The 20,865-nt window shown below is 43.4% G+C and overlaps 1 protein-coding gene across 1 annotated transcript in view; it reads left to right on the top strand.

Annotated features, from left to right (window-relative positions):
* pdzd2 (PDZ domain containing 2) overlaps positions 1-20,865 on the top strand; it is a 40,055-nt gene extending 19,190 nt beyond the window's left edge. Inside the window, exons 15-25 of the mRNA XM_054610831.1 lie at positions 717-798; positions 961-1,064; positions 1,231-1,396; positions 3,733-4,670; positions 4,876-5,020; positions 12,117-14,754; positions 16,146-16,263; positions 16,407-16,508; positions 18,698-18,968; positions 19,094-19,228; positions 20,464-20,865. Coding sequence (XP_054466806.1) covers positions 717-798; positions 961-1,064; positions 1,231-1,396; positions 3,733-4,670; positions 4,876-5,020; positions 12,117-14,754; positions 16,146-16,263; positions 16,407-16,508; positions 18,698-18,968; positions 19,094-19,228; positions 20,464-20,624 — 4,860 coding nt within the window. The 3' untranslated portion in view covers positions 20,625-20,865. The remainder of the gene's footprint in view (positions 1-716; positions 799-960; positions 1,065-1,230; positions 1,397-3,732; positions 4,671-4,875; positions 5,021-12,116; positions 14,755-16,145; positions 16,264-16,406; positions 16,509-18,697; positions 18,969-19,093; positions 19,229-20,463) is intronic.

Here is a 20,865-nt window from a genome sequence, read left to right as displayed (position 1 = left end):
GAGGATGTGTGTCTCTATTTACATAGATACAGATTCTTTTTTGATATATTCAACAGCCTGAACTTTTGGGCAGGTCTATATTCCAATTAAATCCAGCTGATACTCAATAATTATGAAGTAAAGGGTAGATCATTCCCATTAACTTCCTGAAGGACTGTGAAAATACAAACCGTAATGCAGTTTTTGGGGATTTGACCTTCCCTGCCAAAGTGCCTAATGCAGGAGGACTCTTTTGGACAGCCATTTCTCAAGACCTGTTACAATTGAGGTCTGAATGTAGCTTTATGTTTGTGGTAACGGCGGATTGGTAGCAAACAGTCAATCACAAGATAGCCCACCCTAAAACATACCCTGCTTATAGTCTACCTTTACTCTAAATATGACCATCATTTACTAAATGAACATCCTGCTGTATTGAAGAAGACTTGAAACTAGAGATTGAGACCATAAACTCATGTTTACAATGTTTACTGAGGGAATAAATCAATAGAGAAGTAGAGTCATTTTCTCATAGACTTCTATACAATCAGACTTCTTTTTGCTTTACTTCTTTATGCCCTTTTTAAATCTGTCATAATGTACTGTATTTTTATTTAACTTATATACGTATATGATGCTTTCAGAACTGTTGTATCCATTTTCTAGTAGTTGCCACCGTAGTGTTCAAAGTTGTCCTGGTTTGATAAAAACTCTTGCATCTTATTGTCTTTGCTCAGGTATCGGAACAGGAGATGGATCAGGTCATAGCTCGTTCCACACACAAAATGAGCAAAAACAGACCTTCGTCTCACCCCCAAGGTCAGATATCTCTACCTACATTTACATTTGTCATCCGTTTACTCCTGTTCTGAAAGAAAGTTTTACAGGTGTTAGAATAAGAGCACCGCAGTTGAACTAAGTGCTAAAGTATGTTAGCAACAGCGTGGCTCAGATGCTAACTGTCCCGGTTGTGATGTGTAGGTCCGTCCTGTAAGAGCCCCTACCCAACGCTGAAGGACCGGCAGGGAGATGGCTCCCCTACTCTCAGCTGGACCATGAAGAGGTTCCTCGAGCCTGCTAGTAGAGTACGTTTGTTTCCAATATTCATGTGTTATTTCTAAGTTCTTAGACATAGGTAGTGTGGCTCTGCTAGGTTCAGTTTAGTTCTTCTTAACCGGTGCATTAGTATTAATCTTGCACTGTTTTTCATCTTCATTTCCCTCGATTGGTTCTTCCACCATTTTGCTGTAGCAGGGGTCTCTAAGCTCAGAGACAGAGTTGTCTCAGTACTTCTCCCAGGACGTTTCCAGCCAGTCCTTCTCGTCCGAATCCGTGCTCATGGGCTCCACCAGCGATGATGCACTGCACCAGCGGAGCTTCAGCACTTCAATGGATGACAGCACAACAAGGCCAACTGGTAAAAATAATTCCAGCCATTTAAATACCATGGAGAGGTTTAAACTTAGCTCTAGAGGAAAGTGACTTTGTGATCAGATGAACTGAAAATGGCATTGTCAGGTATGGATTCAGCCTGTTTAATATGAACTCAAGGGCAGCCGAGCAATCATTTTGATGATTTTGATGAGTGTTTTCATTTCATGTTCCCCCTCAGGATTTCTTAGCTCATGATAAGTTCATGATATTCAAAGGCCGTCTTTTCATTATTAGTTTGTATGCCTCCACGATTTCAGACAAATGTCTTTAAAGGACAAAATTATGAAGGGATGACATTTTGAACAGACCTGGATTTAAACTGCAACTTGACTGGCTCGCGGAGGCTTGCAAGCACGAGGTGCTAATTATAGTTTATAACTGTTACTCCCAATTGACCAGATGTAAAATGTCTGTACTGAGTCTCTTCCAACAGACAGAGGACGATTTACAGTGGGGGAAATAATTATTTGATCCCTCGCCGATTTTGTAAGTTTGCCCACTGACAAAGAAATGAACGATCTATAATTGTTATGGTAGGTTTATTTTAACAGTGAGAGACAAAATATAAAAAGAATAATCCAGAAAATCACATTATATAAAAGTTATAAATTGATTTGCATTTGATTGAGTGAAATAAGTATTTGAGCCCCTACCAACCAGCAAGAATTCTGGCTCCCACAGACCGGTTAGATTAGTCCTCTCACTTTAATAAAGTACTCCGAATCTCAACTCGTTACCTGTATGAAAGACATCTGTCTCAATTCATTACCTGTATAAAAGACACCTGTCCACAGAATCAATCAATCAGATTCCAACTTCTCCACCATGGGCAAGGCCAAAGAGCTGTCTAAGGACGTCAGGGAAAAGATTGTAGACCTGCACAAGGCTGGAATGGGCTACAAGACCATCGGAAAGCAGCTTGGTGAGAAGGAGACCACTGTTGGTGCGATTATTCAGAAATGGAAGAAACACAAAATGACCATCAATCGCCCTCGGTCTGGGGCTCCACGCAAGATCTCGCCTCGTGGGGTATCGATGATCATGAGAAAGGTGAGGGATCAGCCCAGAACTACACGGGAGGAACTTGTTAATGATCTCAAGACAGCTGGGACCACAGTCACCAAGAAAACCATTGGTAACACACTACGCCGTAATGGATTAAAATCCTGCAGCGCCCGCAAGGTCCCCCTGCTCAAGAAGGCACGTGTACAGGCCCGTCTGAAGTTTGCCAATGAACACCTGAATGATTCAGAGAAGGTTTGGGAGAAGGTAATGTGGTCAGATGAGACCAAAATCGAGCTATTTGGCATCAACTCAACTCGCCGTGTTTGGAGGAAGAGAAATGCTGATTATAACCCCAAGAACACCATCCCCTCCATCAAGCATGGAGGTGGAAACATTATGCTTTGGGGGTGTTTCTCTGCTAAGGGGACAGGACGACTTCACCGCATCGAGGGGAGGATGGACGGGACCATGTACCGTGAAATCTTGGGCGACAACCTCCTTCCCTCAGCCAGGACACTGAAAATGGGTCGTTGATGGGTCTTCCAGCACGACAATGACCCAAAACATACGGCCAAGGCAACAAAGAAGTGGCTCAAGAAGAAGCACATTAAGGTCATGGAGTGGCCTAGCCAGTCTCCGGACCTTAATCCCATAGAAAATCTGTGGAGGGAGCTGAAGTTTAGAGTTGCCAAGCGACAGCCTCGAAACCTTCAGGATTTGGAGAAGATCTGCAAAGAGGAGTGGACCAAAATCCCTCCTGAGATGTGCGCAAACCTGGTGACCAACTACAAGAAGCGTCTGACCTCTGTGCTTGCCAACAACGGTTTCTCCACCAAGTACTGAGTCATGTTTTGTTAGGGGATCAAATACTTATTTCACTCGATCAAATGCAAATCAATTTATAACTTTTATATAATGTGATTTTCTGGATTCTTTTTTTGATATTCTGTCTCTCAATGTTAAAATAAACCTACCATAACAATTATAGATCGTTCATTTCTTTGTCAGTGGGCAAACTTACAAAATTGGCAAGGGATCAAATAATTATTTCCCCCACTGTAGCAGCTTTTTGTAATGTAATGTTTGCAATCAGAGTGAAGCATTCTGTCCTCCACTTTTGCGTTGTTGAACAACTCACATTTTTTTTTCAGCTCTATGTGCATGTTTTTTCTACAGGAATGTTTGTAAAATAGACGTGAAATAGCGTAAAATAGACGGCCCATGATGTAAAAAGGTTGTAATGCTTTGTGACACGATCATCAGATCTTCATCTTTGTCTGTTTTTATTTGGCAATGATGATGACTTATTCTCAGCATTCACTCCTTCTCTTACAGAAGTGGAGAGTTGCTCCGCCCACAATGCATCGCAAGAAGAGACGCCTGTTCCTCCCAATCCCCCCGTAGAGGCAGTTTGCCAGCCCATCGCTGTATCTAGCCCCGCCTCCTTGCGTAGCCCACTTCTTCGCCAACGACGGCTGATGTGCTTCGAAGACGAGCTCAGCGACGAGGAGGACGACAAAACCAGAAACACCGGGCTCTTCCGCGGGCCAACGAAACCGGACTCTGTAAACTTTGGTGATGGCAGAGCTTCTGAAATTCCCAAAAGTGAATCAGCGATTGTGAATGCTACATCGTCGTTAGATATAAATGGAAACAGCAAGGACGGGGATATGCAGAGTTGTGGAAGCCATGATGTCAAAACACCGCTCTCTGGCAGTTTCTCACAGTGTGAGGAAGGTTTCACCAATAAGTCTGCGTCACCCACTTCCGAGTCGCCCCTCATGCCCACCCGAAAAGCAGGGGCTGCAGGCAGTTTGGGCTCCAGGCCCAGCAATTTGAGCATCAATAGTGAGAGCTATACAAGTCAAGATGATGGCCAGTTGGAGTCAAAGCGCTCCCCCAAGCTCGAGCATAAAGCAGTGATGCGGGTCAAAAGCATGATGAGCATCGAAGCGCCAAACCTGCCCCAGCAGCAAAAGTCCAAAGCGGATGAGCCCTCTCCAGGCTCCGGCCCATCCCAGCCCCCTCCCCAAGCCACCCAGTGTGGAAGAAACCCAAAGATCACCGGGGGCTCGGTGCCCCATCCGCACTGCAAGAAGGGAGATGCCAGTGAGCTTGTGGGTGTCTGTACCATCGACACCGTGACCCTGAGGAGAAGCGAAGACGAGACGTTTGGTCTTGACCTGGAGATCATGTCGTCCCCTCTGAAAGTGGTCGTCATTGGGCTAAAGCCTGGAGGTGCGGCAGAAAGGGTATGTCTGACTAGTTTAGTCTTGATACAGGTCCAATATCAGTGAAATGATACTGCAGATTTTACTGCAAACCTCTCAGTTTGAATTGCTTCAAGATAATACCAAATAATTTGACGTATAAGGGTATTTTTTTGCCAGAGCGCTGGTGGTTCTGTTGCTCGGTTGCATGCTAACTTTGATTCCTTTTGTTTAATCGTGCACCCAGGAAACTACGGGAAGCCTGTCTACTGGAGATGAGATTGTCAAAATTGGGGAAACGTCCGTGCGCTCCTCTACTTACCAGGAAATCTGTGAGCTCATGCACAACCTTCCCGTTACACTGTCCTTGGAAATTAAGAGACCGGTTTCAGGTAAGACCTTGTTTTTTGAATCACTTTATTCTGGAGGTTAAAGGTCATCCAGCATCAGTGTGCTACTGTTGTGCATTTACTTTAAGACTCCACATTTTTTTTTAAATAGCAAGGTTCCTGATGCAGAGACAGAGGTAAGAAACGCGGAAAAGCCCATCAAAAATGTTCAATTTGCTGAACTTAAAATTGGCCGCAATGCAATGTGATGTCGTCCAGGAATGCACTTCGTCAGACAATCAGTAGTGACCCCACACGCCAAACATTAAAGTACAACATTCTGGTATATCTGTAACCGTTTATCCTGTTAAGGGTTACGGGGGGCTGGAGCCGATCCCAGCTGTCATTGGGCGAAGGCAGGGTTCACCTGGACAGATACCAGTCTATCACAGGGCTGACACATAGAGACATTACATTTTACATTACATTACAGTCATTTAGCAGACGCTTTTATCCAAAGCGACTTACAGGAAGTGTATTCAACATAGGTATTCAAGAGAACTACTCGTCACCAGAAGTCATAAGTGCATCTCCTTTCTTAAACAAGCATCTTAAAGCATAAGCCAGAGCAAAAGTATAGTGCAGAGGCAAATTACTACGAAAACAATAATTGCAACAGACTAATACGAATATAATAAGTGCTACAAACTACTACGAATAGGATAAGTGCAGTAAACAAATACGAATTCAATAAGTGCAGCGAACTGATACGAATACAGTAAGTGCAACAACTAATACGAATGCAATAAGTGCTACGAGGAAGGCTCAGGGTAGTACTTCTTGAAGAGGTGAGTTTTCAGCCTGCGCCTAAAGATGGGCAGCGACTCTGCTGTCCTGACGTCGGTGGGGAGTTCATTCCACCACTGAGGGGCCAGGACAGAAAAAAGCTGTGACCGGGTGGATCGGCCGCAGGGTCCTCTGAGCGACGGGGCAACCAATCGCCCCGAGGCAGCAGAGCGAAGTGGTCGGGCGGGGGTGTAGGGCTTGACCAAGGCCTGGAGATAGGAAGGAGCTGTTCCTTTCACTGCCCTGTAGGCTAGCACCAGAGTCTTAAACTGGATGCGAGCTCTTACAGGGAGCCAGTGTAGAGAACGGAGAAGGGAAGTTGTGTGAGAGAACTTGGGGCGATTGAACACCAGACGTGCTGCAGCTTTCTGGACAAGCTCCAGGGGTCTGATGGCCGACGCCGGGGCTCCGGCAAGTAGTGAGTTGCAGTAGTCCAGGCGGGAGATGACCAGAGCCTGGATGAGCACCTGCGCCATCTCGTCAGTGAGGAAGGGGCGAATCCTCCTGATGTTGTAGAGGAGGAATCTGCAGGAGCGTGTGACCGATGCAATGTTTGCTGAGAACGACAGTTGGTCGTCCAGGGTCACACCCAGATTCCTCACAGTCCGAGTTGGCGTCACTACGGCATCATCAATGGTGATGGACAGGTCTCGGTGCGGGCAGCCCTTCCCCGGGAGGAACAGTAGCTCGGTTTTGTCCAGGTTGAGCTTCAGGTGGTGTGTCGCCATCCACTTCGAGATGTCAGCCAAGCACGCAGCAATGCGTGCCTCCACTTGGGTGTCACCGGGAGGAAATGACAAGACCAGCTGGGTGTCATCGGCATAACAATGGTAAGAGAAGTCATGCGAGCGAATAACAGAACCCAGAGATGTTGTGTAGAGCGAGAAGAGAAGGGGGCCCAGAACTGAACCTTGTGGGACCCCGTAGTCAGCATGCGTGGTTCCGACACGGCCCCCTCCATGTCACCTGGTAGGATCGGCCTGTCAGGTAGGATGCAAGCAGGGAGAGTGCAGAGCCTGAGACGCCCATCCCCTCGAGGGTGGAGAGGAGGATCTGGTGGTTCACCGTGTCAAACGCCGCTGACAGGTCCAGGAGAATCAGGACAGAGGAGAGAGAGTTCGCTCTCGCAGCGTGAAGCGACTCTGTCACCGCAAGGAGGGCCGTCTCTGACGAGTGACCCACCTTGAACCCGGACTGGTGGGGGTCCAAGAGGTTGTTCTGGTGGAGGTAGGAAGACAGTTGTTTAGAGACAGCGCGTTCAAGTGTTTTGGATAGAAAGGGTAGAAGAGAAACCGGTCTGAAGTTCTTGACATCAGAGGGGTCAAGTGATGGTTTTTTCAGAAGGGGGGTGACTCTGGCAGTCTTGAAAGCCGAGGGAAAGCATCCCGAGACGAGAGATGTGTTGATGAGGTGGGTGAGGAAAGGAAGGAGTTCAGTGGCAATAGACTGAAGAAGAGGGGAGGGGATCGGGTCAAGGGAGCACGTGGTGGGGCGGTTAGATGTAACAAGGTCGAGGACCTCGTTAGGGGAGAGGGGAGCAAAAAGGGGATGGGGGGGAAGAGCTGGGGGGGTGAGGGGGAAGAGGAGAGGGTGGACAGGGAGAGGGGGGGGCTGAGAGAAGGAGGATCTGATATCGTTTACCTTCTTGTCAAAGAAGTTGGCGAAATCATCAGGGAGAAGGGAGGAAGTAGGTGGGGGTTGGAGGAGTGAAGAGAAAGTTTCGGAGAGTTTTTTAGGATTGGAAGCAGAGGTTAGGATTTTAGAGCGGAAAAAAGCCGCTTTAGCAGTAGCTAGAGAGGAGGAAAAAGTGGAAAGGAGAGATTGGAAGTTAAGAAGGTCCTCCGGGAGTTTGCCTGTTCTCCATTTACGCTCAGCTGCTCTTAGGCTCCGTCTATCAGTACGCACTGAGTCCGACAGCCATGGGGCAGGAGGAGTTGGCCGTGCAGGCCTGGAGGTGAAGGGACAGAGGTTGTCCAAAGAGGAGGAAAGGGTGGAGAGGAGAAGATCAGTAGCAGTATCGGGGGATAGGAGAGAGAAGGATTCAGGGTCAGGGAGGGCAGAGGTAACGGAAGACAGACATCCATTCACACTCACATCCACACCTACGGGCAAGTTAGAGTCTTCAATCAACCTAAGCTGCATGTCTTTGGATTGTGGGTGGAAGCCAGAGAACCCGGAGAGAACCCTCGCTGACACGGGGAGAACATGGCGTATTTCCGAATGAGGGTGAATCTGGCAAGATTTGTGAAAATGATGACTCGCACTAAATAAGATTATTGAGGCAAACCGCACAAGCCTCCTACAAGCTTTCCAAAAAAAACAACATGATTTTACGAAGCATCAACGCTCGTTTCTGAGTCAGAGAGAAAATTAATAAAGGAAGTAGCGTCTCGGAGTAACCACGTTGGATAACTGCATAAAGATCAACATTACCCCAGATGTTGATCCCTGTGGAGTTCACTGTAATGGCAATTTCAGGCAACTACTTTCTGTGTTTGCTTTCGCTCGGACTCAAAGACAAGCATTTGAAAAGAATTCATGTAAAACTTGTGTATCTTTGAGAAGTCACGATATACTTTGTTTTGCACTAGTCCTTGTTTCAACAAATCTCTACGGTGAAAGATTGACATTGCAGAGTAAGCTAGTTTCTGGCTAAAACACCAGGTTGAAATAAACCCGTAATTTCCCTTTAAGGATGTTTTTATTGACATTGGCATTACTCTTGTATAATTCATTTTACTTCCCTACTGCGATATCTTTGTAAAATCCTACTGCATACTATTGTAAAGCTCTGTGCAGTGTTTTGACTTCTGCTAAGCCTTTAGACTCATGACTGTATCAATGAAAGTGGGATTGAAACGTTGCCCATTTAAAGTCCAGCTGAAATTGGTGTGAATGTGAATTGTTGTCCGTCTCCATTTGTCAGCCCTGTAAACTAACTGCCCATCAGCACTTAAGTCCAAGCGGTTATAGCTAATGGATGGACAGCTACAGCAACATATCTTACTTTGTTTCTCCTCCCCCTGCTGGTGCTCAGCCTGCCAGCCGCTGTCAATCAATGCCCCTCCAGCATTTCCAAAATTTCCCCATACACCTTTTTCTCTTCCTTTTAATGATAAAAAACTGGTGGCAAATTTTTGACTGCAAAAAAATCTTGACTAAATGTGATTTCAGTTGGACCTTAGATAAATTGGTGGTTTACAAAGTGTGCAGATTTTGTCATTCTTTCCCTCAATGTTAATGGAATGTGGTGGTGTATATTATATATGTTTTATACGTGTATCACGCTGCTTCAAATTAGTGTTTACAAGCAATAGCACCAGAATGCCTCTCAGTCTGCTTTTTAAATAGAGCACCATTTCTTTCCCTTTTATGCCAACTTAAGATGTAGGATCAACCCTCCCTCAGTTACTTCCCCAAAGCAACCTGCAAGCATCTGGCTTTCTATCCATGGTGACTATCTTATAAAGTATATTTGACCTTTTATTAGCAGTGCTCTATTTGCCCTGTAGCTTAACTCCCTGAATGCCTTCTGTGTCTCAATTTGAGAATTGAGACTTTTGTAGTACAGTAGTGTGAATCTTAGTTTAGCGTAGCATAGACATTGCTGTGGATCACTGTTTCTTGGTCACCAAACCATTATTCTAGGAATCTTCGAACGGGGTGGCTTTTTATTAGATTACAATTTTTTTGTAAATATTTTCAACATCTACCCATCATTACAACATTTTCGGATTGCCATTGAAGGATTGCATTTAATGTTAAAGGGATTAAATTACCGATTTAGATGATATAAGAAAAAATAAAAATAAAATCAGTCCTCTGATTCAAACTTTTCCAGACTTTGTACTTCTGTAAATGTTTGATTTGTAGGTAGTGAACAGATGATTCCTTAAATCTTCTTTACAGCTTACCCATCAGAGACTGCAACAGAAGAAATACTTTGGTGACATCCTTGACCAACCACAGCAATGTCTCTAGAGTTGTTCTGATATCGATACCACAATCAGAAATGCCTCCGATCCAGCCCAAAATGCTGGGCTCCAATCCAATCCAATATCACGATATCCTTTAATTTATCAACTCATTCATGCACCACGGGAACACTCATTACCTGATTGGTAAATCCCACCGGATCAGTTCTGCATATGTGCAACTCTCGACAGAGATGCACATATGTTTGCTATTTCCATCATCAGCTCCAGAAAAAACTATAGCTGCGAAATCTATTATGATCTTGGGCAGTACCAATTGGGCAAATGCTAGCGAAGAGTGTAACGTTAGCCACAGGTAGTAAAATGGAAAATAATTTGGCAATATTTTACAATGGAAAAACTGTCAAACTAGATAATTAAAGAAATGTCTATGGCATTCATTCATTCATCCATACAGTGTAGTAGAGTGGTATACATTATAAAAAAGTGTATATATATATATATATATGTGTATGTATATATATATATATGTGTGTATATATATATATATATATATATATATATATATATATATATATATATATATATATATATATATACATATATATGTGTATATATACTGGTATTGGATCGGTACTCTGCATTGGAATTGGTATAAGCTAGGAAAAAATGATATCAAAACATCTCTAGTTTCTAGTACCTACATTTTCTGAATGAATCAATTAATTAATCTCTGTCTACTCAACCACAGACATACACCGACTTTTAGTCTTTGCAGACATAATCATAATAGCACCTCTGATGCATCTATGTTCTACAATATGCCTGCATGCATGTTCTCTCTTTATTTGATGAATCCCCACATTTTGTAATCTGATAGTTAAATGACCAATCAGGTATTGTTTATAATGACAATTTATCATAATTTAAATAACTTTTCTTTCTTATATTAAGTCTCGGATTAACCATTGTTACAATTTTAACTAAAGATATCTGTTATGCCAAAGCTTTCATTCTACTTGAGGTATTTCTACCCGGGGATTTTGCAGTGTATTTGTTATTGCTCTGGTTTAGAAATATGAATCTTTCGAGTTTCTTAAATAAGTGCAATGAATCCTCTCTCTGACGCTACTGTTTCTTCTATTTTCAGAGGTTTTTAGTTTGCATGTTTATCTTCAAGATACCTCACAAACTGTATCACCTGTTCATAGATTTTGGTGAACTGATTCATTTAAATTAAAATTCTAGTTCATTTTGTGACACAACTATGTAACTATCATAGAAAAAAACAGTTTTGGGGATTCTAAATGCTATGGATATTGTACTGAAAGACTCAGTGGATAACGACTCAGTACTATGGTCTCTAACAACATACAGAAAACCAGACTGACAAAGCATTGCTGAAAAAACATCACCCTGGACATTCTTCTAAAATGATTTTAGTTTTATGGCATGACATGTATGTAACCTCACTGTGCTGCATGGTTAGCGAGCATTGTTAGTTTTTAGATGGTGTTTTTGTTTGTCGTGGCGTCTGTGTGTGTGAATGGGTGAATGAGAGCCAAGTATATAGCGCTTCTTCCATTAGGGCAGAAAAGTGTTATACAAGTGCAATCCATTTACCATTTAGACAAAACATTCATATGTTCTAACTCACACAGGCTCCACCCTCTACTTGACCATGGTAATACTCTCCTCCAACCACATTCGCCCACTGGAAATTTGCATAAACTGGCCAATCAGGACATGCCTTATATAAGGCAGCACACAGCGCTGTGTGCCATCCATTTTCTCTTCAGCTAATAGCTATTTGCCTACTGGCATGATACACCTACATTCCTGTGTTCCTCGATGGACCAGATAATGGAGTGGGCAGGGTGTCTACTTCTTGTCTTTTTGACCCCTATAGACTTCATTTGCGTATTTCCTGGGTTGACTCCCTACTTGGCCCCCTACTCTCTCCGCTGTTTCAGCCTAGGTTATAAAGAAGTGGGTGTGCTGCGGCGAATAACCCTTTAGCCATATAGTCCAGTTGAGGGCAGACCCTGTACATGTTAGAACTAAGGTTACAATATTGTAACCCTAGTTCTAGAAGCACAGGCAGAGCCCTTTACCAAGGGGGCCCTGTTGCTCTTACACCGCTCACTGTGGCTGATATACCGGGGGATCCACACATATTAGGGTCGGCTTGTCCTGACAAATTTAAATGCTTCTTCGTGATTGGATTAGAGTATTACCCATAGAGTCCAGTAAAGGGTTCTGCCTGCGCTTATAGAGCTAGGGTTAGAAAATGTTAACCTTAGTTATGTTAAATGATTAACTCAGTGCTTCTCATGCAGTCCTAACCAAACAGCTTACTTTTATATTTTTGATCCCAGCTGTAGATCGACTGTCCAGTTTGATAATGTCTTCGGGGAGCAGTGATGGAGCCACTACACTGCACCCGCCCAGATCTGTTCAGGGGACATCTGATGAAGAACAAGTAATGGGTGCAAATTTGGGGAATTCCAACCACACAACCCAAACAGACTTTCAAACACCCATTACCAATATAGATGACATTTTATCAGTAGTGAGCCTCTGCAGTGCTAAAAATACACAAAAAGAAGTATCTATTGAGCCTGTATCCTGCCATGCAAGCAAGCATACAGTAACCCAGTGTGAGAAAGCTGGCATTCAGGTTCCAATACAGTCCAGTCCACTGGACTGTATTGGAACTCCCTGCATCTCAGATGCAGGGAGTGAAAAAGGTGCCATGCCTCCAGAGGAGACAAACAGCTCTGTTGTTTTCAATGGATCACATACCAAAAGGTCTGATGCTGGTTCTAAGTCTATGTACCCCATAGGAGATGACAGTGATTCAAACAGTAACTCCTCCGCTGACAACAGTGTAATGGTCAATACAATTGCCGGCAGTGGAGGCAGTCTTCATGAGCCCTCCTCAGATGAGGAGGAAGTGGAGTTCTGTGCTTGTGATGCCTTGCAACCTGCTGCTGGGGAAATCTCACATTTAATCCAGTCACCCAATGGTTCCCCATCTTTTGAGCATGCCAGCAGTCAAAACACAAACCTGGACCAGACCTCGCAGCTCTCCACTGATGTCTTACCAACAAACAATGAAGACTCTGTTACAACAACCCAATACTGGCAGCGCTCTGATTTATTAGCGGTCCCCTCTCCAGTGCAACCATGCCAATCTTCCAACAGTACAATGCCTGTGAATTCCTCTGATAGTGCCATCGAACCCTGTGACAAATTTAAAGCATGTGTGACATCCAGTCCTGGAAGCACTTGCAGAAACCCCTCTCCACTAGATATCGACAGTGTCCCTCAGGGTACAACCACTACAAATTTGCATGTAGATGCCTCGCTGACCTCAGCTTCATTGGAGAACTTGAATACACAATCCCCTCATTTACCTTCGATGGAGTCAGAGACCTCAGGTTCAAGCATCGGCCAATCGGATACAAGAGTGACAGCATCAATGACAAGCAAAGAAAAAGCCTTGGAGTGTAGAACTAATTTAAACCCCCAGGTTATCTCCGTGCTTAAGAAGACCTCTGGGCTAAAACTCCTTGATAGTATAGACTGTCCCGTGTGGAGTAGTAACTTTAAACTCCAGGTTGAAACTCAAATAAGACCAAGCACTAATGCTCCCAAATTGAAGGGCCTTAGTATAAGGAGTATGAACAAACCACAGGAGGAGCCGATCGGTAGGGAAAGTCAAGTATCCTTAAACGCCAATGCTTCCTTGAACCAGTCGCTAAAATCTCCCCCAACGTCAACCATGTCCAGCTCTTTGAAGACTCATATCAAATGCCTTGATTTGCCCAAAGTAAGTGACAGAAGGCAAGCTACAGCTGAGTTCAAGCCTTCAGGTAGCACATCACAAACCGTGCACATGGCCAAAGAGATCCATTTAAGCTCCAAAGCGGCAGCCAAATCGCAGAGCCAATCACACTCCACTGTCACTCAGAGAACATTTATAGAAGTTCGACTGTCTTCCCTTTCTGGTTCTTCATCACCAGTTACGACACACAAAGAAACAGTGAATTCAGAAGTCTCCAAACCCACTCAAAGAGGCACAGATGTAGGATGCATGCTGTCTCCTGCCAACTCCACTGTAGAAAAAATGAACGGCACGGTCAGTAACACAGTATTTAATTCACTGTGTTCTGCCAAAGATACTGATTCAACCACAAGTAGTGTCTCAAAACCCAGTACTATTGTAGAGACAAGTGAGACCCTAAAGTCCAGCATGTCCAGACTGTACATAAAGACGCTTGAAAGGCGAAGCATCTATACGGACAGCGCCTTGTCTTCATGCTACAACCCTTTCTCTGTCCGACATAAAATAAAGTCCTTTGAAAATCTGGCTAACTTTGACAAGCCGTTGGCTAAAAGCAGTGACATTCAGTCTTACGCTGTGGCGTATAGAGCCTCGCTTAACCAAAGGATCGCCGGTTACATGGGCTCGGTCAATTCTATCGACTGCCGGGCACGGCAAAGGAGTTTTAGTTCTTATGTGGAGAATCTGATCCCCATCGCGCCTTGCTCACCTCTCCTCGGTAAATCTCCATCCAGCATCACACTGATCAACCTTGAGCTCCCACGTTCAATCTGTAATGCAGCTCCCCCGACGTACGACAATCAAGAGGCTCAAGGTCTCAAAGCTCCAGATGGGATGGCACCACAGACCCCACAGGTGCTGCGCAGGAAAAACGGCAAACTTCCCCGCAGCAGGTTGCGGCAGCTCAGGGCTCTCAGCATGCCTGAATTGGAAAAACTATGCACCGAGGACTTTACCAGAGACCATGATACGGCCGTGGATACAACTGAGCCTGGCCAGGATGCCACCATACTCCAGAAAGCAACAGCGACTAAGAGCTTCCCACCTTCTGCATCCCTGACAAAAGCAGATGTGAACAAGGAAAGCGGAGGTGATGTTGGATCCACTGAAGGGACTCCTCAGGGAACCCCAGAGACTCATGGACAACAGCCTGGCTGGGCAATCAGGTGGGGAGATCAATTATTGTATTTATTTTATTCAACCTTTATTTAACCAGATTAAACCAACTGAGATATGAACCTCTTTCACAATGGTGACCTGGCCAATAAGGCATCAAAGTTACAGGTCAAGTACACGTCGATTACATATATACAATAAAATACACAACAATACATTACAGAGTTAAAACTAATGTCCACTCATCCAAAGAAGAGGTTAAATATACACAGACAGTGTGTAATACATAGAGACCCAAGGCCATAATAAAATACTCCTTTTGCCGGTCTCAGTATGCACAGGTGGCATCTTAAAACCCAGCCAATTATTGGATCTAAGTCTAAAATAATTAAAGTACATTGAAGCCACTATTTGTGGTTATTAAAAAATGTCAGACATAGGTGCAGCCAGTATATCATGGGGCGGCTGTGGCGTAGTGGAGAGCAAGGTAGTTCTCCAATCAGAGGGTCGGTGGTTCGATACCCGGCTTCGGCAGTCGATGTGTCCTTGGGCAAGACACTTAACCCCAAGTCTTGCCCAAGGCTTGCCATCGGTGTGGACTGGATGATGAATGTTAGTTAGAGTCTGATGGTGGCACCTTGCATGGTAGCCTGTCATCAGTGTGTGAATGGGTGAATGATATGTAATATACTACTGATTGTAAGTCGCTTTGGATAAAAGCGTCTGCTAAATGACTGTAATGTAATGTAATATCAAGACACTAGCAGACTGCAACGAAGCTATGAAAGATTAGAGGAAAAAAATCTAAGGATCAATACACAATATGCTAATAATTTGATGGTTACAAGTCATATCTTGTTCTTATAATATAGTGAGAGTAAAGGCATAACATTTTTGAGACTACTTTTATTAGGACTGAATGAAACTCAAACTTTATTTGTTCATTTTCTTTATTAGGTCCTACGTAGGGTGCACAATTTTCTAACACACTTTAAACATTTTTGGTTATTTTACATGAGATTTCTCTGAGTTTTGTGTTTTTTTCTTTGCGCTCTTCTTGCCAATTTTTAGGTATCATTTGGAAGAAACAGGTCTTCTGTCTACTTCCATAGATAGATGGGTATTGAGATGGATGGGTATTAAGATGGATTGATGGACATAAGGAATGGTTTGATGGATGTAAGGATGGATGGATTGATTAATATTCAGGTGGATAGATGGATAGATAGGCATTATGAGTTAACATTTAAAGAGTTAATCTCTCTTAATACTGAGGACACTGATGCAGCTATTGTAAGGAATATATTGTTGTAGCAATATTGGTAAATGGAAAAAACTAATTTCTTTTTTAGCCAATATTCGCTGTACCTTATGTTATTAAAAAATGTTTTCCTTTCTATTAAAATCATGTTTGATGAAAAAAACCTCCTTTTGTCTGCAGTTTAAAGGAGCTGGCCTCTTCTCCTGTGAGTCGGCGTAAGCTGCAAACACTGCTGTCCACCCCGACACTCCAATCCTACGTGTCGGCCCTGCTTCAGGAGGCAGAGGCCCTCTCAGAGGTGACGCTATATTGCGCTGGATTCGCAAGACCTATTTCACATGCGGTTAAAGAACTCACACATTCTGTAGACTACACTGTGTCAGTTCTACTTCCTGTATCTATCAGTTTGTCACATTGACTCTGCGTCTGAACTCCCTGCAGGTGAACCGTAATACTCACCTCGTGGTTCTGAGTAAAGAGGAAGGCTCGGGGCTTGGTTTTAGTGTTGCTGGTGGAGTCGACCTTGAGCAGAAGGCTATAACTGTAAGTACAGTGTGTTCCAATGCACCGGCTGTGTTTGTCTTTCTGTCTCTGCTGTGCTCAGGTCTGCCTGGAAAAAGAGATCTTGAAGAAAAGTATTTGTTTAGATCTCTGTTAGATACTATAACAGTAAAGTAGCTATTCTTCCTTGGGTCCACATAACGTATTTGCAATACTTCAATGAAAAAACAAAAAGGGACAAACACTGAGACAAAACTACTAGTAATTACCCTTCGCTAAGCCCCGCCCCCCCACTTATACTCCTTCAAACTGTCAGAGCTAACGTTGCCATGGACCCCACACTGTCACTAACTGCACTCTATATATATATATATATATATATATATGTGTGTGTGTGTGTGTGTGTGTGTATATATATATATATATATATACAGTGGGTAAAATAAGTATTGAACACGTCACCATTTTTCTCAGTAAATATATTTCTAAAGGTGCTATTGACATGAAATTTTCACCAGATGTCGGTAACAACCCAAGTAATCCATACATACAAAGAAAACCAAACAAATACGTTCAGAAATGAAGTTATGTGTAATAAAATGGAATGACACAGGGAAAAAGTATTGAACACTTGAAGAAAGGGAGGTGCAAAAAGGCATGGAAAGCCAAGACACCAGCTGAAATCTATCAGTAATTAGAAAGCAATCCTGCCCCTTGTCAGTGCAAATTAATATCAGCTGGTTCAGTCCCAACTGATGGCCTATAAAAAGGTGTCTCATTACCAAGGTGTCACACAAAAAACATCTCATGATGGGTAAAAGCAAAGAGCTCTCTCAAGACCTTCGCAACCTTATTGTTGCAAAACATACTGATGGCATTGGTTACAGAAGGATTTCTCAACTTCTGAATGTTCCAGTGAGCACTGTTGGGGCCATAATCCAGAAGTGTAAAGAACATAATTTCACGATAAACCGGCCACGACCAGGTGCTCCTCTTAAGATTTCTGACAGAGGAGTGAAAAGAATTATCAGAAGAGTTGTCCAAGGACCACTTGTGGAGAGCTTCAGAAAGACCTGGAATTAGCAGGTACAATTGTTTCAAAGAAAACACTAAGTAATGCACTCAACCGCCGTGGCCTGTATGCACGCTCAACAGACTCCATTGCTGAAGAAAAAGCATGTTGAAGCTTGTTTAAAGTTTGCTGCACAACATTTAGACAAGCCTGTGAAATACTGGGAGAATATAGTCTGGTCAGATGGGACCAAAATTGAACTCTTTGGATGCCATAATACACACCATGTTTGGAGGTCAAATGGCACTGCACATCACCCCAAAAACACCATACCAACAGTGAAGTTTGGAGGTGGGAACATCATGGTGTGGGGCTGTTTTTCAGCATACGGCACTGGCAAACTTCATATAATTGAAGGAAGGATGAATGGAAAAATGTACCAAGACATTCTTGATAAAAATCTGCTGCCATCTACCAGGATGATGAAGATGAAACGAGGATGGACATTTCAGCAAGACAATGATCCCAAACACACAGCCAAGGAAACCCTCAATTGGTTTCAGAGAAAGAAAATAGAGCTGCTAGAATGGCCCAGCCAATCACCTGACTTGAATCCAATAGAAAATCTATGGAAAGAACTTAAGATCAGAGTTCATAGAAGAGGCCCACGGAACCTTCAAGATTTGAAGACTGTTTGTGTGGAAGAATGGGCCAAAATCACACCTGAGCAATGCATGTGACTAGTTTCTCCATACAGGAGGCGTCTTGAAGCTGTCATCACCAACAAAGGCTTTTGTACCAAGTATTAAATAAATTTCATTAAGCGTGTTGAATACTTTTTCCCTGTGTCATTCCATTTTATTACACATAACTTAATTTCTGATTTGTTTTCTTTGTATGTATGGATTACTTGGGTTGTTACCGACATCTGGTGAAAATTTCATGTCAATAGCACCTTTAGAAATATATTTACTGAGAAAAATGGTGACGTGTTCAATACTTATTTTACCCGCTGTATATATATATACACTCCATAAACCATGACTGGTTGATTGAGGCGTACAACCGTTCATGGTAATTCTGTCTATCGTACTTTCTAATATATACATTATATTATTATTATAAATCACTATGTTCTGCATTCCTTGTATGAAAGGTGCAATAAAAATAAAGGGTATTATTATTATATTAATACTGTAGCATATGACTTTGCATCCAGGTCCATCGGGTCTTCACCAAAGGGACAGCGAGCCTCGAGGGCACAATCCAGAGAGGTGACAACATTTTATCCATAAACGGCACCACTCTGGGAGGGAAAACCCACGGAGAGGCGGTGTCTTGCCTCCATCAAGCCAGGCTGTCCAGTCAAGCCTTAGTGGTTATCTGGAGGGACGAGAACTGTGAACTGATCGTCTCTGATACACATGACTCGGCTTGCCGGCCAAAGAGGACGTGTTCTGCCAGAAAGAAGTCTTCGGGAGCTGGAGCAGGTAAGGCCTTGGCTCACATCTGTGACAAACCCGCCCGTCTCCTTGAGCGTAAAGTAGTTCCCCCACTCTTTCGCTGTTTCCATGATATATTTTAACCTCATCAACCTTGATTTTTAACCTCTCAGTGGTGGATGTGGGTCCAGATGGTGTTTTAACGGTGGAGCTCCACAAGTCCTCTGCTGGCCTGGGTTTCAGTCTGGAAGGGGGGAAGTCCTCATCCCATGGAGACAGGCCCCTCGTCGTCAAACGCATTTTTAAAGGTGAACCTGTTTTCTCTAAGTCTCTCAGAAATGTCCATGTTAAAGCTAAATATTCACTTAATTTAACTGTCTGAAAATACGTGATAATAGAGTCATGGCACAGGTAGTACTGGTAGAATGATTTGTTATTTAGTACATCACTAAGAAGCAACATGAATTGAAAAGAAAGGATGCATCTGAACCACAGTGTCAGAGACCACAATACTTCAGGGATGAGGATTATCACCGTCTCAATGAAAGGGTTGCTCCTCACTTCTACTCTCGCTTCACTGGGATCCACAAGCTCATAAGCCCCGCCCTCTCGAGATTGGCAGCCAGTACAATTTTACAAATAGTAACCTGTCCGATGGCCCAATGTAAAATTGGCAATGTGAGTTTTGTTGGCTGGCCTCTAGTTTTTTAATTTTTGTAAAGATTATTTGGTGCCTTGCTCTGTGGGTGGAGAACTACAGAAATAATTTACCCTTCCCTTAGTCCCACCCCTCGAAGGCAGACTGGACAATCATAGCATAGCATAGGCCAGCTCCCACTAGGGTCCGACAATTATCCGGCCCTGCTCCATAGACCCTTATGCAAATGTTTTAGATTTTCTACATTTTAAAGCTGGTTTAGTGGATTTGGAGCTAGTCATGGTTAAATTTGGAGTTATAGTGATACTTGTTATCGGGAGAGGTTGGAAGGAGAAACCAATTCTAAAACATTACATTTCTTCGTAAAAACCTGTGGAGCTAACATTAGCAGAGTACATTAGCATAGCATTAACTGATGTTGGTGCTTCTATGCTCAACTAGCTACTACTACTAAGTTCATTGCCTTCTGTCTTGATCACCAGGTCATGTGGTGGTTCACTTAACACTGTGATCCGAAAGCTTTATCTTATGTCTTTATCTTTTTTTACCTGTTTTCAAGGCTGAAGTTTGAGATCCTGGATATATTTTTCAAACACATAATGTAGATACTTCTGTCTGCTTCTCTCTGAAATTGCGTTTTCGTTATTCCAAAAATGAGATATGTCTTCAGGGAGGACAATTAGTGACAGTGTGGGCTCGACGGTAACTTTAGCTCTGACAACATGATGTAGTAGCAGTGGGGGGCGGGGCTTGAGGATCAATTCATATCGAAAGCTTTTATAACTTGGTATGATACAGCAGTATGTTTCATGTTATTAAATATCAATCGCTGTGAGGAATCAAGGCGGTGCATCTTTTACTTGAGTCGCTCTACTCCTACAACAGGAGGTGCCGCCGAGCTGTCCGGGTTAATTGAGGTTGGCGATGAAGTTCTGTCCATCAACGGCTGTTCTCTGGAGGGCCTCATGCACCACGATGCCTGGAAAATCATCAAAGCCACTGACGAAGGGCCCAACCACCTCCTCATCCGCAAACCGAGAACCTGACCGTTATGAACGAGGAAATAGAAAAGCTCCCTGAGACGGACCAATGTGAAACAACCCTCTGAGACAGGGTGTGGACGACAAGTAGCAGTTTCCCCCTTTTAACAGGTTCTCTGATGGACTTCATTTGAGATTTTGTGTTTTGTCTTGTTACATGTGTTTGTATGTAGAAATAGGTCAAATTGGATGGACCACTAACTATTGTGGTGTACATTGCTGAATCATGATTTATATCAGATGGGAT

Source organism: Anoplopoma fimbria, chromosome 13 (assembly GCF_027596085.1).
Source record: "Anoplopoma fimbria isolate UVic2021 breed Golden Eagle Sablefish chromosome 13, Afim_UVic_2022, whole genome shotgun sequence".
NCBI classification, from domain to species: Eukaryota; Metazoa; Chordata; class Actinopteri; order Perciformes; family Anoplopomatidae; genus Anoplopoma; species Anoplopoma fimbria.
This window is presented reverse-complemented; position numbering and strand designations above follow the sequence as displayed.